Source organism: Littorina saxatilis, linkage group LG6 (assembly GCF_037325665.1).
Source record: "Littorina saxatilis isolate snail1 linkage group LG6, US_GU_Lsax_2.0, whole genome shotgun sequence".
Classification (NCBI taxonomy): Eukaryota; Metazoa; Mollusca; class Gastropoda; order Littorinimorpha; family Littorinidae; genus Littorina; species Littorina saxatilis.
Genome location: NC_090250.1, coordinates 4,838,737 through 4,862,294, shown reverse-complemented (window position 1 = coordinate 4,862,294; position 23,558 = coordinate 4,838,737). Strand labels below are relative to the sequence as shown.

Here is a 23,558-nt window from a genome sequence, read left to right as displayed (position 1 = left end):
TCTCTCTCTCTCTCTCTCTCTCTCTCTCTCTCTCTCTCTCTCTCTCTCTCCCTCCCTCTCTCTCTCTCTCTCTCTTTGTTTCTCTCTCTCTCTTTCTTTCTCTCTCTCTCTTTTTCTCTCTTTCTTTCTCTCTCTTTCTTTGCCTAAAACCTTTATCCTTTTGTAATAAAGGTCTGAATCTGAGTCTGAGTCTCTCTCTCTCCCTCTCTCTCTCTCTCTCTCTCTCTCTCTCTCTCTCTCTCGCGTTGCCCCCCCTCTCTAGCCCAGTGTTCCAGCATAAAAGCTTGGTATAATCAAGGAAGCATGAAGGAGTGGCACACGCGTACACGGGCTATGCACCACCGACAGACACACGCGTACACGGGCTATGCACCACCGACAGACACACGCGTACACGGGCTATGCACCACCGACAGACACACGCGTACACGGGCTATGCACCACCGACAGACACACGCGTACACGGGCTATGCACCACCGACAGACACACGCGTACACGCGCTATGCACCACCGACAGACACTCGCGTACACGGGCTATGCACCACCGACAGACACACGCGTACACGGGCTATGCACCACCGACAGACACACGCTATGCAAGCCAGAGCAGCCACCCGCAACAACGACACGGACATGTCGCCCACGTCTGTACCCGCAACACTAAACCGTAAAACAAGCATCAGGGATTTCCAGGACCTTTATCCCAACCCCCTCGGAGCGATTCCAGCGTACGTTTCCATGTCCAGAGTCTCTGGAGCGTGAACCTGCAACAGTTACTGCGCTGCCCATACGACCAGAAATCAGGAGCTGTGATTTGAGACAGCGGTCGCACCAATATTGACGTGACCGTTAGTGGGTTTAGTTACGTGAGCATCACTAACGTTACCCTACCCGGCTCTTTTTTTTTTACGAGCCCCCGTCCTACTTACAGCCTCAGGCCTTAATGTGTCGTCAATACGTTGAGAAAACACTAGGCAACGATCAATGCCTGCTTGACCAAACCTTTGTTCGGGCTGTTAGTAGCGTTATGAGCTAACGGGGAAACTTTTACATTAGTCTGAGGACCTTTGGACTAACTAGTGCGCTATTCTTGCTTCCTTCGTTACCAATATAAAGCTATGTTGGCTACGATATTGAGAATAGCGCGGAAGTTGGAAAATAGTAGCCTTTTGCATTCCATGTTCGTTCATAGACTAGACACACCCGGTACCCGAATCGTGGGAAGCGGATTGTCCGGTGAGTTGCTGGTGGAGGGAAAACATGTTTTCAGGAGCTAAATGACTCAATCGTTGAGGTACTGAAGACTTGTTAACTTCTTCACGGAGGGTCATCAGGCGGAGAGGTCTCGCAGCTTTCAAGAGAGCCTGTGTCACTTTCGGACCCATTATCGGAATGTGGGTCCAAGTGGCTTGGAGTGTCGTCGTCACATGGTGGCCTTACGAGTGTTGTGTGACCACTGCCTGGTAAAGAAACGTCCAGCTTTGGTTGAACTTGGTTGTGTCTGACTGTTCGTTATTTTCAGTTTGAAGGTGATTTGTTTTTCTCACGGGTGTTTGTTTTCCCTGAAAAGGGAACAATTTTATGTTTCTGTGTGTTGGATGGAATTATGTTTCAGTCATTGTTGTGTTTTCTGTTTTGACATTCCGCAGTTTGAGAAAAAGAAACACGTCTTGGTCATGAACACGGTTTGTTTCCTATTTGTGTCCTTCTCGGTATCGTTATTCAATCATCAGAACTACCAAAGTCGATGGTTTCGACCAGAATCATTTTCACGGATCAAAGGCATACAATCAGTCACATCTTCAAATGTATCTCCCAACTAAACGTCAACACGTTGCAGTCAAAACAAATCAATGAAAACGATCAATACAGACAGAGCTCATCTAACCATCACCCTTCTTCTCTTCTCTTTCCAGGAACCAGCACTCTCATCTAATCCCGATGGTCTGATGGACAGCATGGCCGATTACCTGCCCCTGCTTACGTCACAGACCGGCCCCCAGCGGCCGCGAAGAGAGGCCACTCTCAGACACTGACCCCCGAGGTTCGAACCCATTTCAGTCAGGCCCCCCCACTGCAGGGGAGACGTCACCGTCCGCTGGACCCACTACGTCACCGTCTGGAAGAAGAGCAGGGCTGTTACGACAAAGCGCCATCGCGGTGGGGGAGTAATCCTCTGAAAGTGTGCAGCAGTCTTCTCCAGGCCTTGTCTCTACCCTCCTTCTTCACCCCGGGAATCCGATTTGCTGGTGATCAGTTTGGTCTACTCGCAGACTGAGAGGGGATTTTTTGAACAATAACAATATCTGATGCTAGTGCTACCACTATACGTACTGTATTGCTTCCGGTGGTAGAAAACTTGCGCTTTGAAGGATTTTTGATTCAGTGTCTCGTCAGATATGCACCGAGGAGTATGTGCTCGCAGGAAGTAAGCTTTCTGTGAACAATCTGTGTATCCTACCTTTACATTTTGTGTGTGTGTTGCTAACTGGGAGCAATCCCTACTCCAACTCCAGTCACCATGAAGACGAAGAAAATCTGCAGAACTTTGCTTCTGGTGTTCTTCTTCCTGTATCTGCCCGCGTTCACGGAAGAGGCCTCAGTGACGTATCAATTGCGGGAAGAACAGGACAGCGGGACGTTCGTGGGCAACATCGAGCGCGACATGCTGCTGCAGGGAGAACTTGAACCCCAGGACGTGGTGAACCTAAAGTACCAGCTGTCCTCGGCAGGCAACCCCAAGGCCGCGCTGTTCACCATGAACGAGTCGAGCAGCACGATCACCACGTCTCAGCGGATCGACAGGGAGGAGGTGTGCCCGGGCAAGGTGGACTGCCACATCTCGCTCGACATCGCCGTCTACAAGTCCGGGTCGTCGCTGGACCTGTTCAAACTGTGGAATGCCGACGTCAACATTAACGACATCAACGACAACTCGCCCACCTTCCCCCAGCCCGTCGTCTCGCTCAGCGTACCCGAGTCAGTGCCTCCCATGCATACCCTGCACACCAGCGGGGCTGAGGACAAGGACAAGGGCGGCAACAACTCCGTGCAGGGCTACAGGCTGTCGCCTAGCAACCCGCTCTTCGACATCAACGTGGTGGACAACCCCGACGGATCCACGGACCTTGGCATCGTCATCAAGCAGCAGCTGGACCGTGAGAAGCAAGAGTTCTATCAGCTGAAAGTGGAGGTGGTTGACGGTGGCTACCCCCAGAGAACGGGGTCTCTGACCGTCAACATCACCGTGGCCGACATCAACGACGAGCGGCCCACGTTCCAACAGAGCACCTACAACGTGTCCGTGCAGGAGAACGTGGCGCCCAACGTGCAGATACTGCAGGTCTCCGCCTCGGACCAGGACGTGGGGTTCAACGGAGAAGTAACGTACAGCTTCAGCCCCAGAGTGGCAGCCGACGTCAAGAGCCGCCTCCAGATCGACACCAGGACCGGCAGCATCTCGGCGCGAGGCCCCATCGACTACGAGGACAAGAAGCGATACCAGTTCCTCGTGGAAGCCAAGGACAAGGGCAGCCCCCAGCTGTCTGGGGGCACGGTGGTAATCCTCAACGTCGAGGACGTCAACGACAACGCCCCGCAGATCAACATCAACCTCATGCCCGGAGGCAGCAACCTAACGGAGTCCGAAGCGGTGGGCAAGTTCATCGCCCACGTGTCAGTCTCGGACCGCGACTCCGGGCAGAACAGTCTAGTGATCTGCAGCATGGACGACGATTACTTCGACCTGAAGAAGTTCTACGACCACGCCTACAATATGTACAAGGTGGTGCTGAGCCACGCGCTGGACTACGAGGCCGCACGTGCTCACCGCTTAACCATCACGTGCAGGGACAGGGGCGACCCCATGATGGCCAACAGCACCAGTTTCACGGTGAACGTGCGTGACGTCAATGACAACGCCCCTGTCTTTGCCCAGCAGACCTACACTGCTAGTGTTGTGGAGAACCAGCTGGGTGTCAGAGATCTTATTCAGGTCAGTTTTATTACGTTGACTTTTCTTCTAACATTCTGGCATTTTTTCGATGAGCCTTTCATTTCTGCCTCCGTTGATGATGATTTCCCCCTCTGTAAGAGCTTTCCCCTGCGTATCTGTTTGCGACACAACCCCCCTCAGTACTCTCTCTCTCTCTCTCTCTCTCTCTCTCTCTCTCTCTCTCTCTCTCTCTCTCTCTCTCTCTCGCTCGCTCGCTCGCTCGCTCGCTTTCTCTCTCTCGATCTCTCGCTCTCTCTTTCTCTCTTTCTATCTATCTCTCTCTCTCTCTCTCTCTCTCTCTCTCTCTCTCTCTCTCTCTCTCTCTCTCTCTCTCTCTTTCTCTCTCTCTCTCCACGACCGAATATTCGTGGAATCTTAACATTACATGGGTCACGTGATATAAGCTTTTGCTTGAGTTCGTGTCTCAACTTTTCATTCCCATTTCTACTGTAACATATTTGAATACAAATCTTGTTTAAACCAACAACAGACTAATCCACACATTGCATACCTGTGTCCATTTTCTTCAGGTGTCAGCGCACGACTCGGACACAGGGCCAGGGGGAGAGGTGGACTACGCCTTGGACAGCACCACCCCCAACATCACCCGCATCTTCAGCCTCAACTCCCAGACAGGTGTGCTACAGGTGAGATCCGCCCTCAACAGGGAAGACAGGGGTCGCTACGTGTTCCACGTGCTCGCCTATGACAGGGGAACACCCAAGATGACGTCATCTGCCACTGTCGTCATCACCGTACTGGACCAGAACGACGAGAAGCCTTATTTTACCAGGTATGTGATATGTTCAAGGCGATGTTGTTGTTTTAGTTTTTTTAAAGTTTGTTGTTGTTTAAATTGAAGTATGCCACGTTTTGGACACCCTTCTTGTAACCTGTTTTGAACACAGATTGACAAAGTTCATAACTCTACTCGCAAACAGTAACACCTGTATATACGTTTAGCAAACAGTTCAAAGGAACACTGGTGTTTACCATGTTCTACCTATTACTTCTACAATATCATACTGTGTACACAACTAGTTACAGAAAGGGTGTTCAAAAGCGGAAGACTTCAGTTTGGAGTGTATGCTTGTCGTAAAACATGGGGTTGTTAACAAGATAAAAAGCTGGAGCATCAACTGATGGGAAACAAATGGAACGGCATGCTACAAATGTATCTTTACAAGGTGACTGGTACAAAGAATGCATATAGAATGGTATTCAAAAATAAGTCTTTAACCCGGCAGAGTTATTTGCGAACCTTGTCTTATGTGTTTGAACCGTGTGTTGCCAGGTCGCTGTTCGACTGCTACGTCTTGGAGCGACAGCCAGCAGGGACGCGGGTGGGCAACGTGTCCGCCATAGACAGCGACAGCAGCGAGCACAGCAACATGCGCTACACCATCGTGGCCGGCGTGGGCGACTACCAGCTCTTCTCCATGGAACCCGGCACCGGAGTCATCAAGTCCCGGGCAGTCTTCGACCGGGAGGACCGACCTCTGTACCGCTTCATGGTCAAGGTCGAGGATCCTAACGTTCCTGTCTTCTACGACCTCGCAAACGTCACCGTACAGGTGTTAGACGACAACGACAACCCGCCAGTAGTGCACTACCCTAAAGACGGCAACAACTCCATCAACGTAGTCTATGGTACGAGGGTCGGCTGGGTCTTGCTGATGGTCAACGCTACGGATGGTGACGAAGGGGTGTTCGGGAAGATCTCCTACTCCATCGCCGACGGGGATTCGACTCACCTCTTCGACCTGAACCAGCACACCGGAGCTTTGCGGCTAGCGCGGACCATCCTCCCAGCCGACGTCCAGACCCACGTGTTAGACTTGAAAGTCCAGGACGGTGGCGACCCGCCGCTGTTCCGAAACTCCGAGCTTCACGTGCATATCATCGCTGGGAATATGTCCTTGGTGTCTCCTGACGACGATAAGGATAAAAACATGATGATTGTGATCATTCTGGTGTGCGTCACTGCCGTGTTGGCTCTGGCTGTCATCATCACCATCTGCATCATCCGTCGAATTGACAGGGAGAGGAAGGCGAGGAGAGCGGCCTCTAAGGCTGCGGAGGAAGAGAAGATGTTCCATCTCAAAAACCAGGACGCTTTTATGACGATGACGTTGTCGCCTGACTCTAGCTCTGGGAGTGGTGACTCCTCGCAGAGCAACGGAGGGGTGGCGGGGCAGAAGAACAAGAGGAAAGAAGTGAGTTTTTCTATAGACGAGGGTGTGGATTCGCTCAACACCAGTTCTGGTTCTGCCAACAACGCCATGAGCACGTTTAAAAGTCCCATGGATAAACATAAAGAATTGGTGAGTATAGGGGGGGGGGGAGATTGTGTGCGTTTGTGTGTGTGTGTGTGTAAGTGTGTGTGTGTGTGTGTGTGTGTGTGTGTGTGTGTGTGTGTGTGTGTGTTTTCTTGTATGTGGGTGTCTATAGATATGTTTGTGTCTTTGTGTAAACTTTGAACAAATAATACTACAAGAGCGTGCGGTGCTATCGCTGACCGTGCTACAACTGTAATTCACCAATACTAGACACTGCATGTTCCTTCCAATATTGTATAATAACCTGGAACAAGAAAACTGAAATACGTCATAATACTCATTTGACTGTGACCAGAAGTCAAGATCATTTACTCATGCAGTTTATAGCTGTTTTACTTCGAACAAACAAATCAGTTTTCAGAAGTCGCGCAAGCTAACACCCATCAGACCAATGGCCATAGTTTGTCTCTGGAAACAAATTCTACCTCGCACTTACCCAATAATGAAGTCACTAAACGAATTTTCTTAGTTTTGTTTTTAACACTCTCCGCACTTACCTAATAATGAAGCCAAACAACTAATTTTCTTAGTTTTTCTAACACTCTCTCGATCATGTCACCACTGCCCGACAGAACTGTCTGTTCGATTTCCCCGTCCCGTGTGTCTGTCTGTCACTTTCCTTTCACTGTGGGGAATTTTAATTTCAAACCCGCCAAGATTACCGTCTGCCTAACGTCCGTGCAAGGGAAACGGGGCATGCAAATTTGATGAGGCTCTGCTGTTGGTTCCAGAATGTCCACAGCTTTTCGTCTGTTGTTGCTCATTTTCTATCACCCTGCTGGTATAACCATGTCACTGTGTTTGTGCTATGTGAGTGTGTTCATTATTACATGCGTAATTGGGAAGCTGGTAAAAAAAAGAAGAAAAGATGGAAGACAGGAGAAAAAAGACTGAAGAATAAAACAAGGGAAAGTGTTATTTAAGGGGAAGGTGAACGCTACAGTTGCTGAGAGATGGAAAAACAAACACAAACAGAAAAGACAACAACAATTGACTGATTCTGAAATCAGGAAATAAAAAGTTCTTGGCCGGGTAATACTATTTGTCGCAAGTTTTTACTAAGTTGAAGACAACATCTTAAAACTGACGAGGCTGCAGTGGAAATCAATAACCCAACAAGTATGAATCTCAGTTCTCGTCAAACGCGAAAACCGGAATTCAAGATCTTCACAATCCGTACTGCAAACATCTTAGAAATTCCACCCGCCTCGCAACAATCCTAGAGTAGCTAAGTCAACTGTTCACCAACCCCTTCCCCCTTCCGCGGCTTCGAGAAGCAAGTGACTGCCATTTTGACTGACCCAAAGGGTCGCCCCTCTAAACCCCTCGAGTGCTTTCTGTTGTTCAACTGATCAAATTGATCAAGCATGCTTTAAAGTGTCGCGACTGCCTCGGAACATGCCACAAACAGCTTCTGTCGGGTCCGTTGGTTGTCTTGGGTCTAAGTCCCTTTCTAAGCAAACAATTTAACGGACAATTGGACTGTGTGTAGTGTGAGCGGGGGTTGTGTGGGTCAGGGATCGAGACTGAGAGTCGTGGAGAATCAGAGAGTCGGATCAGATGTCTTCGTCGCCAAACGTTGTCAGCGTTGACAAGATTTGGATTGCGTAATTTTGGGTGGAAGTTTTGGATGCTAGTTGGGTATTGTTTGAAGAACAAGTGGCAAAGTGTTTGTGGTGTGAACAGTCTCTCTGACCGATTGTTTCTATCACAACACTACCCCCATGCCCCTCCCCCCCACACACACACACTCATCCAACCTCTTCTCTATGAGATATCGCCCATGCTGATCTATGTGCTTCTTTTTTTTCAAAGAAGAGAAAGAAAAATCTGTCAAAACATTTTCAATGAGACTCCTTTCATTTAGCGTGCATTGGACCGCTGGCTGCCAATTTCATTTCTTGCTATTATTAACTTGTGTTTGTTTGGCGTCAAGTTTCCAGTTCCTGTTGTAGTCTGTATTGTTTAAGTGTATAAAGAATAGATCATAAAGTAATGAGATTGCTTCGTTGTTGATACGAGCACGTGTATTGACAACAAAGTTAATTCTTTCTTTCTTTATTTGGTGTTTAACGTCGTTTTCAACCACGAAGGTTATATCGCGACGGGACAAAGTTAATTTGTTCATTGTGTTTGGAATTGATGAATTATCCTCATGTCAGAAGGTGGCTGAGTGATTGATTGACACATGCCCTGCATTTATTTGACTTGTTTACTTGAAATATATGCTATGTTTCACAGATTGTTCATTGATTGATGAATGTCAGAATGAATTCTTTTATCTACTTTTTCCACAACAGCAGATTGTACAAACCAAAGTGTATTAGCTGCAAACTAATGAATTCATCGTGATTACAGAATAGCACATGCAAAGGTTTAACAGCAAGAAACTAATGAATCATTGTTTTTATTTGTGTAATTACAGAATAGCACAGACAACGGCTTATCAGTCGTCAACTACCCGTCGTTACGGAGCGAGCCGGGTATGCTGAACATCCAAGTGGGTCGCAGAATGTCTTCAGATGACAACCAACTCCATACAGTGCGAGAGGAAGAAGAGGTAAGCGAACACGCAGGCAAACACACAAATGATCTGAGAAAAAAAGGACATACAAGTTCTAACAAGCATTGGCACGAACGAGAGACTTTCATTCGCAATGATTCATGTGTTCACAAATGTTGTCGGCTTGGTTTAAAGTAAACTGTTTTGTTCATTTGTGCATTATTTACAAAAAACGCATATTGAGTAAACAACAACAAGCATAATGCTTATAGTGGTCGGCTTGGTCATTTCAATGCTTGTTATTCTCTCATGTGCCAGGAGATTGGTTCCGCGTAATTCTCACAGTTGTTGCACATGTCGTAGGCATTTATTACGCTTACGTCTATCAGTTTAATTTTCAGATCTTATAATAGCGCTCTGTCTCATCTATTATAAGCATACAAATGAACTTGTGAGTAGTGTAAGAATTTCAGTGAAGCAGACGATATTTGTGTATGTTGTGTGAGTCACAAAATGTGAACAGATGACAATCACTTTTAACATAGTACAAGAGGGAGTTGAGCAAACACACACTGTCAATAAATCACAAATGGGAAAAGTGCAATGATGAGACAGTTGTTTGAGTAAATGCGAGTCACGTATTATTATGTCCATTAAGATCTTTGCAAGTGGGTTGGCAGTAATTTATCCTCGTGTATTTTAGGACACACATAATTATGTCTCTGGCAACTTGTGCCGTGTATGACCGACTGTTGGCCTCAAAAGGTCACACATAATTATGTCTCTGGCGACTTGTGCCGTGTATGACCGACTGTTGGCCTCAAAAGGTCACACATAATTATGTCTCTGGCGACTTGTGCCGTGTATGACCGACTGTTGGCCTCAAAAGGACACACTATGTAGAGTGACTGCTAGATGACAACAACTTTTAATAAACGAGCATACGTTAGGCGCTTTCCCGCCGAGCAATGTTGGCTGGTGTTTCGATAGCATCACCGCAACAAAATTGATATTTAAAGAGGCTGGCTTCAGTTGTTTTGACAACACATTCACACGTGAGTAAATATTTGAGGAGACTGTCATATAGTGTAGAGTCCACAACGCAATAATTGGAGCAAGTTGTGACAAGCACCTGCCGCATTCAGCCCATAACTAATCTATTTCTGTCTGTGGACAGACCGAAAAGGCCAGTACTGTGGTTGTTTTCCCCAGGGAAATTAAGTAGCTTTTCTTCTTTATTGGCGGAGGGGGAGGGGGCGGATATCAGTGTGAGACAAAGTGGAAAGCTCGCTTGTGTGTACACAACAGGTACAGAATGATACACATACAAGACAGACAGACTAACAGACAGCACACATACAGGCTTAGACTGTTAATCTGTTTGTATCTCTATATATTGCTATTTCATATATATGTTACGTGGATTTCCATTGGTCAATTGGGCAAAACTGAGCTCAGTGCAAAAGTGATATCGATGACATTTCCGTCGATATCAGTTTTGATATCGACGACCTCTTTATTGCTTCCCCACTTCAAAAATAAAAACACCTACATTTAAAAACAAACAAATATATATATATGAAAATGTAATTATCCCAGAATTTAGTTGAGCAAGTCTTCTTCTTCTTCGTCGTTCGCTAGTTGAGCAAGTGACTAAAGACTTTTTGAAAGAAAAGACATTTTGAAATACTGAAAAGTACATGAAAAGAGTGAACAAAAAGAAATAATAATCAGAGGGAAGGATATGGAACAGCCAAAACTGAGACAAATACTTTTGTAATTTCTTTACAGTAAATACAAAATGTCCAGAGAATTAGCAATATATCTAACATTGACTGACTGTGTGACGATATCTTCTGCTATTGGTCTGTTTCGACAGTGATATCAAAATCGAGACCGGAGTCCGTCAATATTGGGTACTGTCTTTGTGTCTTTGACCCAGTATGCCTGTCTGTCTGTCTGTTTGTCTGTCTCTATCTCTCTGTCTTTCTCTCCCTCTCTCTCTCACTTTGACATTTCCCACTATTATATACTCTACATTCTGTCCGTCTGTCTGTATCTCTCCCTCCTCCCTCTCTCCCTGTATCCCCCCCCCCCCACCCCTTTCTCGCTCTCCGCCCCCCTCTCTCTCTCTCTCTGTGATGAGTTTCTCTATTGTATAAAAAAAAAACTTCGTATTTAACTCACCGACCTTAGCCTTCTTTGCCAGATTCTTTAATTAGGTTTGTCGGCCGTATTTTTACTGACAAAAACAACAACACGAATTTCCCACGGGATGGAATAAGGCAGACTAAGAAGCAGGGAGAAGCTGACATTGCGGATGTCAAGCAAAACTCAAAATCCCCCAGTGTCTTAAAAGACACAAGAGAACTGGAAAAAGCCGAGTGTCAGTGATCGTTTTAAGTTTTTGTGTAGACTTCAAGCATGAGATCTTTTCGTCGTTTTTTGAATATTTTCTTGCGCGAGCCGTTTGCGATAAGACATAAGAAATGTGAACGATTGTATTTTTAGCGTTAGTCGGAGAATAATCCATGGAGAACAGCGCTTCGCTGGTTTTCGCATGCTGCAGGGTGCAACGACTTTGAATTAACCATATCCACATATCGAGGCTCTGGGAGTTACTTCCCTTGTTTTAGGAAGCAAACACACACAAATGCCGCCTAACAAGCGCTGTGCTTGGGGACAATGTAAAACGGATGATAGGTATCCTGAACGCTGTGTTGGCGTGAAATTCATCCCATTTGTGAAACCGGGAAAGCATCTGTACCATCTAGATCGCTGCCTTCGCTGGATAAAAGCCTGCAATCGCCCAGCTTACCAGTTGAACGTCAACACAATCAAGTCGTACACGTACATTTGCAGCAAGGTCAGATCTCGCACGACTTTGATTCAAGGCCTATTGCTAATTTTTTGATGGTTTGGTCTCAGTGTCACAAAAATATGACGATCTAATCAATCACTGATTTAAAAAATAAGTATGTTGCCCTATATCCATTGACATTCTAAGTGAAATAGATCTATTTGAAATAGTATTTCACTGTCCCGACCGGCGAACTTGTTGCCGGCTGTATTGAGCTTGTGTGTTCGTAGGCTTACTCAAAAAGTCAAAATCACAGTCGTCTCCGAAACAAGCAATAATCAGAGTTGGGGGGAAAACATTTCGTTTGTTCAGATTTGTTTTGTTCTTGATAGTTTGTTTATCTCTCTCACACACACACACACACACACACACACACACACACACACACACACACACACACACACACACACACACACACATACATACACACACAAACACACGCGCGCACGCACACACATTGCACGTACGCGCACATACACACACCTACTGAGATATGCCTAACATACACGCACGCTTGCAAACACACACATAATACGCAAACGCAGTTTAATTTCCTCAATACAAGGCGAAAGGCACACACACACACCACACACAAATAAACACACACACGCAGTCCCACACACACACACACACACACAACCCTCACACACACAAATAAACCCACACACGCAGTCAACCCCCCCCCCCCACACACACACACACAACCCTCACACACACAAATAAACCCACACACGCAGTCAACCCCCCCCACACACACACAACCCTCACACACAAATAAACACACACACGCAGTCCACCCCCCCCCACACACACACACAACCCTCTCTGACACACACACCCGCCCAACCCCAGCGTCCAACTCAACTTTCACCAACAACCATACCCTACTCTCACTATCGCTCTCTCTCTCTCTCTCTCTCTCTCTCTCTCTCTCTCTCTCTCTCTCTCTCTCTCTCTCTCTCTCTCTCTCTCTCTCTCTCACACACACACACACACACACAAGCTCACGCAAGCACAGCCACACACACACACAGCACGCGCATGACACACTGACACACATGACACACAGCACGCGCATATACACACACACTGACACACATCACACACACACACCCACACACACCTTTCGCAGTTCGCTCACAGTTCTTCTCTTTTCCATCGTCGCCATCTTCGAAGCTTGCTTCGCTTTTCAGGGGAGATAACCCGTTTATCACATTCGCTGCTGACTTGTGGGTCAAGGCTATTCCTGAGAGTCATCTTATGGGGGATTTTGTTTAAGTCGCGGTCAAGGTCAAGGTCATTGATGGATTGGTAAAGCCAGAATCGGGTTATTACAGTTTTGGAAACATAGACCCATAAATTTGATTTTGATGACAGAACATGGCAGCTACAGTTGAACACGCCATTTAAAACCTTCACATATTTGAACTGAAAACATAATGTCTTAAAAAAAAGGATTCTTAAAATGGAGGTAACTTAATATATTCACAGACATGGTGTATCGACAATCTGACAGAACAGGGTCTTGACGGGAGAAAGGAGGTGCGCTGGAATGGGTGTTTTTGTTTTGTTTTGTAGGGGGTGTCTTAACTGAAAGGGGATAAACTATGTTCCAAAATTGTTTACACTCAGACACCACTGAGACTTTAATCTAATATTCGCGAACTTATCGCACTAGTTCGGCCCAGTTAAAACTGCCCCTTGAACAGTCATAGTGCTGAAAGCTAACACACCAAGAATGGATTGTGACCACAGGCCTCTCGGATAACAAGTTGTCTGTGACTAGGACTGGAATCTGATATTCCCAACTGGCCCAGACTCTCGTACAGGGTGCGATGAATCTTTCATGCGCTGTTGTGCAAGGATTGTGCTGCTTCCACGCAGTCTGTGAAATATGCACGACCTGTCACGGTGGTTGTTGTTTGCTTTGGTAGTGAAAAGGGAAATAAGGCCTGTTGCATGGCATTTCTGTTTGTGTAGCCGTCAACGTGATTACATTAGTGACGTGTACGCTCTAAGGAGTGTATAGTTGCTTTCTTGTTTTTTTTCCCCTGTTGTGAAGAACAAAGAATTGCAAAAAACAGTGACTGCTTTAATTACAGAAAGTTGTGACAGATGAGAATGTTGTATTCCCCAAAGTTGGGATTTTCCTTGACACTCATCCAAGCACACGCACCTATACAAAAATATATTAAAAAAAATATATATATATATATAGACAGTATCAGTAACGCATTCCCTTTGTCTTGTTCTCTCGCAGGCGTGTCAGTACATCAACATACTGAAACGGAACACGAACGGTGAAGACGCTTTGAGCGAGAGCTCGGGGGAAACGGGCACCAGCGACAGCGGCCGGGGAGGCAGCGAGGATGATTCGCACAGCAATAGAGGGTCCGCCACCATTGATCCAGGTAATGATGACAGCTAGATGCACGTGAAACCACATCACACGCTGACTGGGATTGACCCAATTTCATACTGTATGTCTGTGTTCTCCAAGATAGGGTGTCCTTCAAGCTTAGGTGTCCTCTCCAAGATGGGCTTTGAGGTCATGTGGTTTTGTGCGCATTTCTCACGAAGCACAATGCCAGATACATGTGTGGCAGACGGACACTATAGTGCAGAAACTCTCAGTGAAGGTTTTATTCCGGTATGTCCCCCGGACAAGTTTTTAAAACTGTTGAAAGGAGATTACAACTTCTAACAAGATTTTAAGAAATAAATGTGAAAAGACATGAGCATTTTTGATCATTCTACATTTTTACCGTTGTAGACCTAAACAAAACTCGTTGTAAGCCTGGCTACTGCCATGTAATCCGAGAACGTGTTCAACAAAGTTGTGTCTTAGATGTGTGTTTTTTCTTCTCCTTTTTTGTATTTGTATCTCCCCCTCCTACTTTCTTTCTTTTCAAACAAGCATGATATTCGTGATGTTCATATATAAGAGAATGGTAGCTTTATGTTCTTTATTCCCAAGTTTATTATAGCACGTGAAGTACATGTTATACACGTGTAAAAGTTGTGTCACAGACGATTAGCATTGGACTCACGTTTTCGTATATATGTCTGTATCCAAATAGATGATGTTCGGAAATATAACTCTGTCGGGTTTGTATGGGTAGTGAAAGAGTGAATACTCCTGCTTTTATTGAGGCATTCCACGTGACATTATTGAGGCATTCCACGTGACATTATTGAGGCATTCCACGTGACATTATTGAGGCATTCCACGTGACATTATTGAGGCATTCCACGTGACATTATTGAGGCATTCCACGTGACATTATTGAGGCATTCCACGTGACATTATTGAGGCATTCCACGTGACATTATTGAGGCATTCCACGTGACATTATTGAGGCATTCCACGTGACATTATTGAGGCATTCCACGTGACATTATTGAGGCATTCCACGTGACATTATTGAGGCATTCCACGTGACATTATTGAGGCATTCCACGTGACATTATTGAGGCATTCCACGTGACATTATTGAGGCATTCCACGTGACATTATTGAGGCATTCCACGTGACATTATTGAGGCATTCCACGTGACATTATTGAGGCATTCCACGTGACATTATTGAGGCATTCCACGTGACATTATTGAGGCATTCCACGTGACATTATTGAGGCATTCCACGTGACATTATTGAGGCATTCCACGTGACATTATTGAGGCATTCCACGTGACATTATAGGCCAGTCACTTGCAATAAGTGTGTCTGAATCACGTTGACAAAAAGCCCATGTGGACATGTTTGCCTCAATAAAAACAAGGGTATTCACTCTATCACACCCCATACAACCCCGGCAGAGTTATTTCTCGGAGTTCGTCTATCCGAAAGCAAAGTCAGTTTCAAGTATCATTTATGTTGTGCATTCATCCTCATGTTGTATGGTTGTTCCTTGTGTTGGTTGTTGTTATTCGTAAAAGTTTGTTATTGTTTTTCGTGAAAGATTACAGTGTGACAGTGTCATCCATTGTCGTGCCATTGTTTTATTGTGTAAACCCAATTTGATGGCAATGTGTGTTATTTTAATGTCACACTAGCCTATTCACAATTGGGGACTTTGTGTTGACCAAGTGAGTATGTTTTAGTAGTGCATTACTTTCGTAATATATAATCTGCTATGTTTGGGGAAGGCGTTAAGCATTGTCATATATATACAAATATATCTTACAACACCGCTTGACAACATTTAGTGTTGTTGTTCTTTTATGTTTCTCGTTAATAGCTGATTTTGTTTTTGTTTTAGGGCTGGCTGTGAGGAAAACCGTCTTTTGTATTTGAGTTTGATTTTTTTTTAATTGCTAGCTCGTTTTGTTCCAGTTGATATTTTTTTAGCAGATTCTCTTATTCCTTTCGCTTCGAAAATTTCTGCTTTTGTTCGCTTTTTGGGAATCGGTTGTGAAAGAGCATTTCCTTGATTATTACTCCATGCGTGCAGTGTGGAAATAGCTCATTATCGTCAGAAGAACATCCCTGTTCCCCCAAACCCTCCCTCCCTCCCCCTCCTCCTCCTTTTTGCGCTACATCCAATTATGCCAAAAATTGATTCTAAAGGCACAGGCCGCTTCCTTCCTCCTGCAATGCTACTTCAGATTTTCTTGGGGCGCCGGCTTCCCCTTTTTGAAATTACCCTCATGAGTCAAAGAAAACGACGCAAGACATTTTTCCTTTGAAGTTATGAAAATGGTAATTGCTCAAATAAGCCAGGCTCTTTTTCGTGTTCAGCGCTTCGCAACATCGGGTTATATGACACTGCAAGCCCAAAGCCTTGAAACACGGTGGTATGTATAGGTTGTCGCTGCATTATGCTTGCGCCTTTTCCCGAAGATGTGCTGAGGTTTTGCAGCAACCCAGCAAAAAAACCAATAACTTGAGCATGGTTTCCATCATAATCTTCCTGTCCATTTATTGTTTCTTCTAAAAGCATGGACGTGTCATGATGCATAAGTGCAGGTTGCGTCGGCAGTATATCAAAGTGCATTTCGTGATTGTGTTTGCATTGCATGTTTGGGAAGAAATCGTACCATGACGTTTACGATGCAGATTTACGACTTGATGGGCATTTGTGAGAAGCAAAGAGATTGGTTTATTATATGTTTTCGTGTCTGTTTAATTGACAAGAAACTGATGTCAAAAAAAGGGGGATGAAGGACGAAGACGAAGAGGGTTCCCACTGCCCCCCCCCCCCTCCACCCCCACTCCCTTATTTTATTCATTATAATAACCAGGACCTGGTCTGGCTTCATTATTTCAGAGAAGGAAAAAAAACGCATAGGCATTTAGATCTTAGTGGATAACTCCTGGTTGTCTCCCATTAAGGCTTTGTCCCAACCTCACGGTCCCCCCCCCCCCCCTCACAGTCCCCCCCTCACAGCCCCCCCCCCCCCACCCCCCCCCCCCCCCCCCCCAGTCCCCCCCCCTCACAGTTCCCCCCCCCCCTCACGGCCCCCCCCCTCACAGTCCCCCCCCCTCACAGTCCCCCCCCTCACAGTCCTCCCCCCTCACAGTCCCCCCCCTCACAGTCCCCCCCCTCACAGTCCCCCCCCCTCACTCCCCCACTCCCACCCTACTCCCCTTCCCTCTGTGCTCCCCCATAGTGTCTCCACGCAATGTTGTAGATGACGTAACGTAACACAGACCTACCAGCACGTCATGTTGTGACACCTGTACCCGTTTTTACCTCCCGAGTCCGGGGTGGGATTGGGGGTAGAGTGGCGTAGGAAGGGGGTGGGGAGAGATATACGCACGGAAAGGAAGATTCCAGTGATGCCAGAAGGTGTGATTCCTAACCCTGTTCCCCCAATTCCCTGTTGTTCCTCTCTGTCGATTGTGTATTTGCTCTTCCCTGTAACACTGGCTTGTGTTTGTGTCTACAACAACAGAACTCCGCTATTCTTGTCGACTGGGGAAAGAGTGCCTTTGTGTGTTTGGGGAGATGTAAAACTTTAAACTTTCTTTCACTTTATTTCACTTTATTTAATTTTATTTCATTTTATTTTCAATTCAGTGGTTTATATATTAGATTTATTCATTTACTTATTATTTTTTGATATTTTCTTTTTTGAAGACTTTTTATTTTAATCTTTGTTCAATTCTCTTTTTTTTAATTTTTTATTAAAGTGTATTCTTTTTTTGTCTGGACTTTTGTCGACTTCTGTTGTCATGGACGGCACTGTTTGGGTTTTTATTTTTTTGTCGTTGTTGTGGTGGTTTGCGATGTTCTGATGCTTTTTTGAACTGAGTGCATTTCATGCATCTCTCTGTGAGCAATGAATAGTCTTTGAAAGACGAATGCTCTGCTCCTCTCTTTGTTAAACGAATGCATATTTCCCTATTTGCAAGAGCTGGCATTATTCTCTTCTTTGTGGTTGCGCAGATAACTGTTTGTAAAGTGAATGTTTTAACTGCATTTTGAAGTGTGTCTGCATAAGCCTGTGTTGTGTCAAGACTGCAGGTCGACCTTTTCAAACTTGAATTTACTTTAGAATGAGTCAGCCAGTTCTCTTTCCCATGGCAGAAACTTTGAATCTCATGCAACCGAATGCCCTTTGAACTATCATATACTCCCCATTGTTGTTTCATCTGTTACGCCTTCAGTTGAGAATGATAAGTTCAGAATGAACCCCACTCTTCTTTTGTTTGGCGTTCATTGAGTCGTCTGGAGGGATTTCGTGCGAAAGGTCCTTCTCCCTGTGCTGAGGTTTGATGAGAAAGGTAAACAGGCACCCGGAAAGCTCCCCAGCCCGTGTTTATGCGATGATCCAAGCCAGTCTGACGGCATTTGTCTTTCGTTGTGTGGGCTGTGTGAGCATTCCTGTACCCATCTGCCACCCCCACTTTCAGCTTTGGCAGGAGGGGTCACCTACTCCAGTTCTGTCTTCCTCAGCATACACTGAAATAGGGTTAGGATAGACAGAGAGAGAGAGAGAGAGAGAGAGAGAGAGAGAGAGAGAGAGAGAGAGAGAGAGAGAGAGAGACAGAGAGATAGAGAGACAGACAGACAGACAGGTACAGACACACAAAGGTACACACACACGCACTGCGCGCACACATATACACACGCGCACAGCATAAGAAGTTAGGAAACACATTCAGACATAATTATGTGCACACACATGCAGGCAAACAGAAAAACAATATAAATTATCAACACAGACAGACAGACACAAATACAGACTGACAGACAGACAGACAGACGGACGGACGGACGGACGGACAGCCAAACAGACAGACAAGCAGACAGACAGACAGACAGACAGACAGACAAGCAGACAGACAGACAGACAGCCTTCCCCTCCTCTCGCCTCACCTCACTCCTGTCTTCCCTGTATTTTGATCCTCCAATGAAAATGTTATGCAAGGGTGGTATTGAATGCATTCATATGTGTGTGTGTGTGTGTGTGTGTGTGTGTGTGTGTGTGTGCGCTTAATGTTAGGCGGACAATGCCATTGTGAGTTCTGACACCCTCATTCCTGCCAGCGTCTGTTGTTTTCCCTCACAATATGTTGTGCACATGTTCTAACAGCGCCCAGTCTCGGTGTGTGTGTGTGTGTGTGTGTTGTCACGTTCTGAGTCTGTTTGCTGCATCGGATTCTCAGGTTATGGACTGTCCGGTTTATAATTGGTTCCGCCCTCTGTCATGATGGCTTGTTGGGGGATTGCGTCTCCCGCTCGTGCTGTTTTTCTGTCTTGACGGAGACGATTCTGTTTGGCATGCGTGTTTTGTTTTGGGATCTGTCTTTATCTCTTTGTCTGTCCGTCTGACAAGGGCGAACTGTATACGTCAGAAGGCTCAAACTCTTTGATTGTTTTGGTCTCTTGTCTATCTGTCTGTCTCTGTCTGTCTGTCTGTCTGTCTGGCATTCTGTCTGTCTGTCTGTTGGTCTCTCTGTCTGTCTGTCTGTCTGTCTGTTTCTGTCTTTGTCACTGGTTCTCTGTCTCTCTGTCTGTCTGTTTGTCTGTCTGTTGGTCTCTCTGTCTGTCTGTCTGTTGGTCTCTCTGCCTGTCTGTCTGTCTGTCTGTTTCTGTCCTTGTCACTGGTTCTCTGTCTCTCTGTCTGTCTGTTTGTCTGTCTGTCTGTCTGCCTCTCTCTTTGTCACTGGTTCTGTCTCTCTGTCTCTCTGTCTGTCTCTCTTATTCTCCTAGTATCTCTGTGTCTTTGTGTGTCTCTCTCTCTAAGCTTGTCCATCTTTTTTTCTTCTCTCTGCCTTCTCTCTGCTCCCCTTTCGGTCTCCCTGTTATTCTTTGCCCGACAACTCTTTTGTTTCTTCTGTCCTTTCTCAAAACCAATTTTTCCTCGTTTCATTTTTCCTGCTCTCCTTTTGTTGTTAGTTCCTTGCCCGTCTTTCCTGCCCTCTGTCCCTTCTTTAGTTTTCCGGCTTTTGTCATTTTTGAAATTGATGGATAAAGCTTTTAAATGCCTTTCCATCAGCACGCTTGTTTTTTTGTGCTACTTTATTTTTACGTAAAACGGTTTGAGGTCCATTTCTATTCAGTTTAAATGTAGAACGATATTGAACGAGCCTTCCCTTTCGGATGTGTGTGACTGTACGATCCCTGACCGGGCAATCACTGGAAGCTTACTTGACAGCTGAAGAGAAAATAAACGTTGTGCCTTTTTAGAAACTTTTATTTTCGTTTGATTTTATTCTGTTTTGCTCCCCTTTCTCCGTCCCCGTTCATTTACTCTGACTGGTGTTTGTTTGTTTTTTTTGTTTTTTTTTACCTTACTGGCTGTTTTCTGATTCAAAATTATGTAATGATCTATGTATTTTTTGTGGCTGTTACTTATGCAAATGAGTGATGGAAAGTTATCAAACGGCTCGTCTTTCTGTCTCTTCCTTCCAGACGGCCCTGCGGTGTACCCCAACGTGTTCCTGCGAGGCCCAGTGGCGCACCCTTCCGGCGCAGACACACTTCCGGCCAGGGAGCCGCGTCATCACTACGGCGGCCGCAGCAGCTTTAACTCCGTCACTTCCGGTTCCGGCCGAGCGCCTCGTCAGCATTCTCCTCACGTGTCCTTCTCGGGCAACCTGGAGTACTTGGGAGAGAGTTCCACGGACTTTGGGCAACACTCCTTCCCTCCTCCCCCCGACCTCCTGTTTGAGGCTCCTCCCTCTCCTCCCATCGCCGAGACGAACTTTTCCACCTTTGGCCAGTCTCCGCGCAGCTACAACAACAGTTACCGCAGTGTGCTTCTCTCCCACCCGAGAAGTTCCGGGTATGGGGGCGTGTCGACGAGTCTGGTGAAAAACTCTGCTAGTCCCCCCACCCATACCCACACTCACTCCCCGTCGCCTTTAGTGGTGGAGGGAGGGAGACAGAGGTGGGGGTCGCCCAGTTTCAATGACGACGATGATAGGACTAATAGCACTACCTCCGGAAGTTACGTCATCAACCCCGATGACTTGCGTAGAGAGATCGATGACCTCATTCACAACGACATGATTGTGTAGCTTGTGACGTTACTTCAAACAGGAATAAAAACCAAAACAACTTCTCTTTGTTTCTCAGATGGAAACAGGAATTGTCACTCACAAAGCATTATGGACATCGCTACATCTTGACAAACGTTTGTCAACGAAATATTTGTGGCTTGTTACAGGCCAAAACAAGTTTTGAAGAGGCATTGAAGTGTCGTGTACGTGTAAAAAAAAAACCGCTTTCATTCTGGTCTTTGTGTATGCCATAAATGCCTCAAACCAAATGCATTGATGATGAAAAGGACAACTATTTGTGTGATTACAGACGAGAAAACTACAGTATTACGGCCCTTTCATTGTCTTGGGACAGATACGACAGATGAGACAGATACGACATATAAGACAGACTCTTTCTCGTCTGTATGTGAGAGGACGAGTTTCAATGCATCGAGCTTTATTCAAAAACGTCAAACAGCTTGTATGATACAGCAAAACCTTGCTTGACTGCTTCTGTTGTGGTTTGCTACGTCGCTTTTTAAGGGCAGTGTTCCCAACCTTTCAAGAAGAAAAATCCCAGCGAGTGTAAATATGAAGTAAAGGACGTGTTTTCGAACATGAAGGCAAATCTTAAATTAAATGGAGTGCCAATGACTCACTGCCAGAAGAATCGCTGGCTTCAAAATTAAAGCGAACAAACTCTCCAAGCAAAAGCTGAAGCATTCTGTGTCCGGTACGGTCTGGTGACTTCAAAAGAAAGCAAGGCAACTCTGCAAACTGGATCTTGCCTGATTTTACTTGAGCAAAGTCGACTGCGCGAAGTCTACTTCACGAAGCTGGCTGCACGAAGCTTTGGCACTGAATTGTTGGTAGGAGACTACAGTCAAGAAGACTTCGCGAAGTCAACTTCGGGCTCAACGAAGGACAGCCTTCAAGCTAACAAAAGCTCTAAGACTGACGTGGAACAAATTGTGATATTATATTCATTGGATAATCAGCCGTTAGTTCTGTTGTATACATTTGTCATGACGCTAAACGGTATATATGGACTTAAGATATTCGTTGGATTGGATGATTGTCCACCAATTTTCGTTTTTGTTCATGACAATGAACGGAATATTGACTTAATATTGGATCATCGGCGACCAGGTTTCGTTTTGCCATGACACTGAACGGAACATTTACTGAATGAAATCACTCATTATCTAAAGCCGGGAAACTGGTGCAGTGACGTGGTATACATCTCATATAGGCCTAAATGCCGCTCAAGAAAGATAACACGAGCATACGACAATTATTGTAACAGCCGTCCAGCACTTTTCATTTGATCCTGCACGCATTTCTATCTGGCTGCCATCGACGGAGCGTGCATGATTGTTTATGTCTGTGTAACCTATTTTACTATAGTGCAACAATTCTAGTTTCTAGTTGCGTTTTTAAATGAAACCATTTTGTGTGTCTTCTTTTTCAGATTACCGTATATATCCTAAGTTGCGGTTCAAGACAAAGATAATCTTTCAATTCTTGGTCGTTTTTGTTTACATTTTGGCGCATACAACTAAACCTTGCTGTCTTGTAGTTTTCAGTTGTGTTCATGGGAGAAAACAAAATAGCGCATGCAACAAAATTATTGTTACCGTTGTGCCACCACGATTTTATTAAAAATAATGGTGGAGAGGCAAAATAATGACTATACTGATTTGGTTCACTAATGCAAAATGGCACTAAATATTACACATTATACTAAATTGATTCACTGATGAAAATCATGCTTGATATATGAGAAATTATACCGATTTGATTCACTGCTTAAAATTATGCTACATATGAGGAATTATACTAATTTGATTCCCAGATAAAAATCTTGCTACATATGAGGAATTATGTCGATTTGGTTCACTGCTTAAAATCATGCTAGATATGACAAATTATGCCGATTTGATTCACTGATTAAAATAATGCTAGATATGAAACATCAAATCAATTTGATTCACTGAATAAAATCGTGCTGGATAGGACAAAACGGCCGATGACTTGTGACAATATTACATGCCTGATACTTCTGTTTAGCGGTATTTCCGTGCAAAGAATAGGACGTCCGAAGTATAAGGGTGTCTGTTTTTGCAAGTGCCAAATTGTGTCCGTGCATTAGTAGATTCATCTGACCCCTCTCCCTCTGTCTCCCTCCCATCTGAGTCTACACCTGCCCTCCCGCTCTCCCCTCTTTCTCCCTTCTCTCCACTCTCTCTCGCCCTTCTCTCTTGCTCAGAGTTGAAAGACAAACTAAAACCCCGAATTGTGCAACGATACAAGCTAGACCGATTGCAATTGTCTTAATACTTCTCAACATAATTTTCTTCATTTCTTGAGCTCAGTGCATTTAGACCGCAAAACTTACAGCCAATAAAGTTCGTGTGAAAAAAGC

General features: G+C 45.3%; 1 protein-coding gene across 2 annotated transcripts in view; it reads left to right on the top strand.

Moving 5' to 3' along the window:
- The window catches only part of LOC138968327 (protocadherin-9-like), an 88,529-nt gene that overhangs the window by 62,065 nt on the left and 2,906 nt on the right, over nucleotides 1-23,558 (top strand). The window contains exons 3-8 of one of the 2 annotated variants that reach the window (XM_070340883.1): nucleotides 1,918-3,995; nucleotides 4,526-4,788; nucleotides 5,290-6,319; nucleotides 8,760-8,894; nucleotides 13,958-14,108; nucleotides 20,562-23,558. The exon at nucleotides 20,562-23,558 is cut by the window's right edge and continues 2,906 nt beyond it. In XM_070340883.1, the coding sequence (XP_070196984.1) occupies nucleotides 2,523-3,995; nucleotides 4,526-4,788; nucleotides 5,290-6,319; nucleotides 8,760-8,894; nucleotides 13,958-14,108; nucleotides 20,562-21,169 (3,660 nt within the window). In that variant the 5' untranslated portion in view covers nucleotides 1,918-2,522 and the 3' untranslated portion in view covers nucleotides 21,170-23,558. Of the gene's footprint in view, nucleotides 1-1,917; nucleotides 3,996-4,525; nucleotides 4,789-5,289; nucleotides 6,320-8,759; nucleotides 8,895-13,957; nucleotides 14,109-16,438; nucleotides 16,786-20,561 lie in introns of those variants that run through there. The other variant, XM_070340884.1, reaches the window with a different exon arrangement.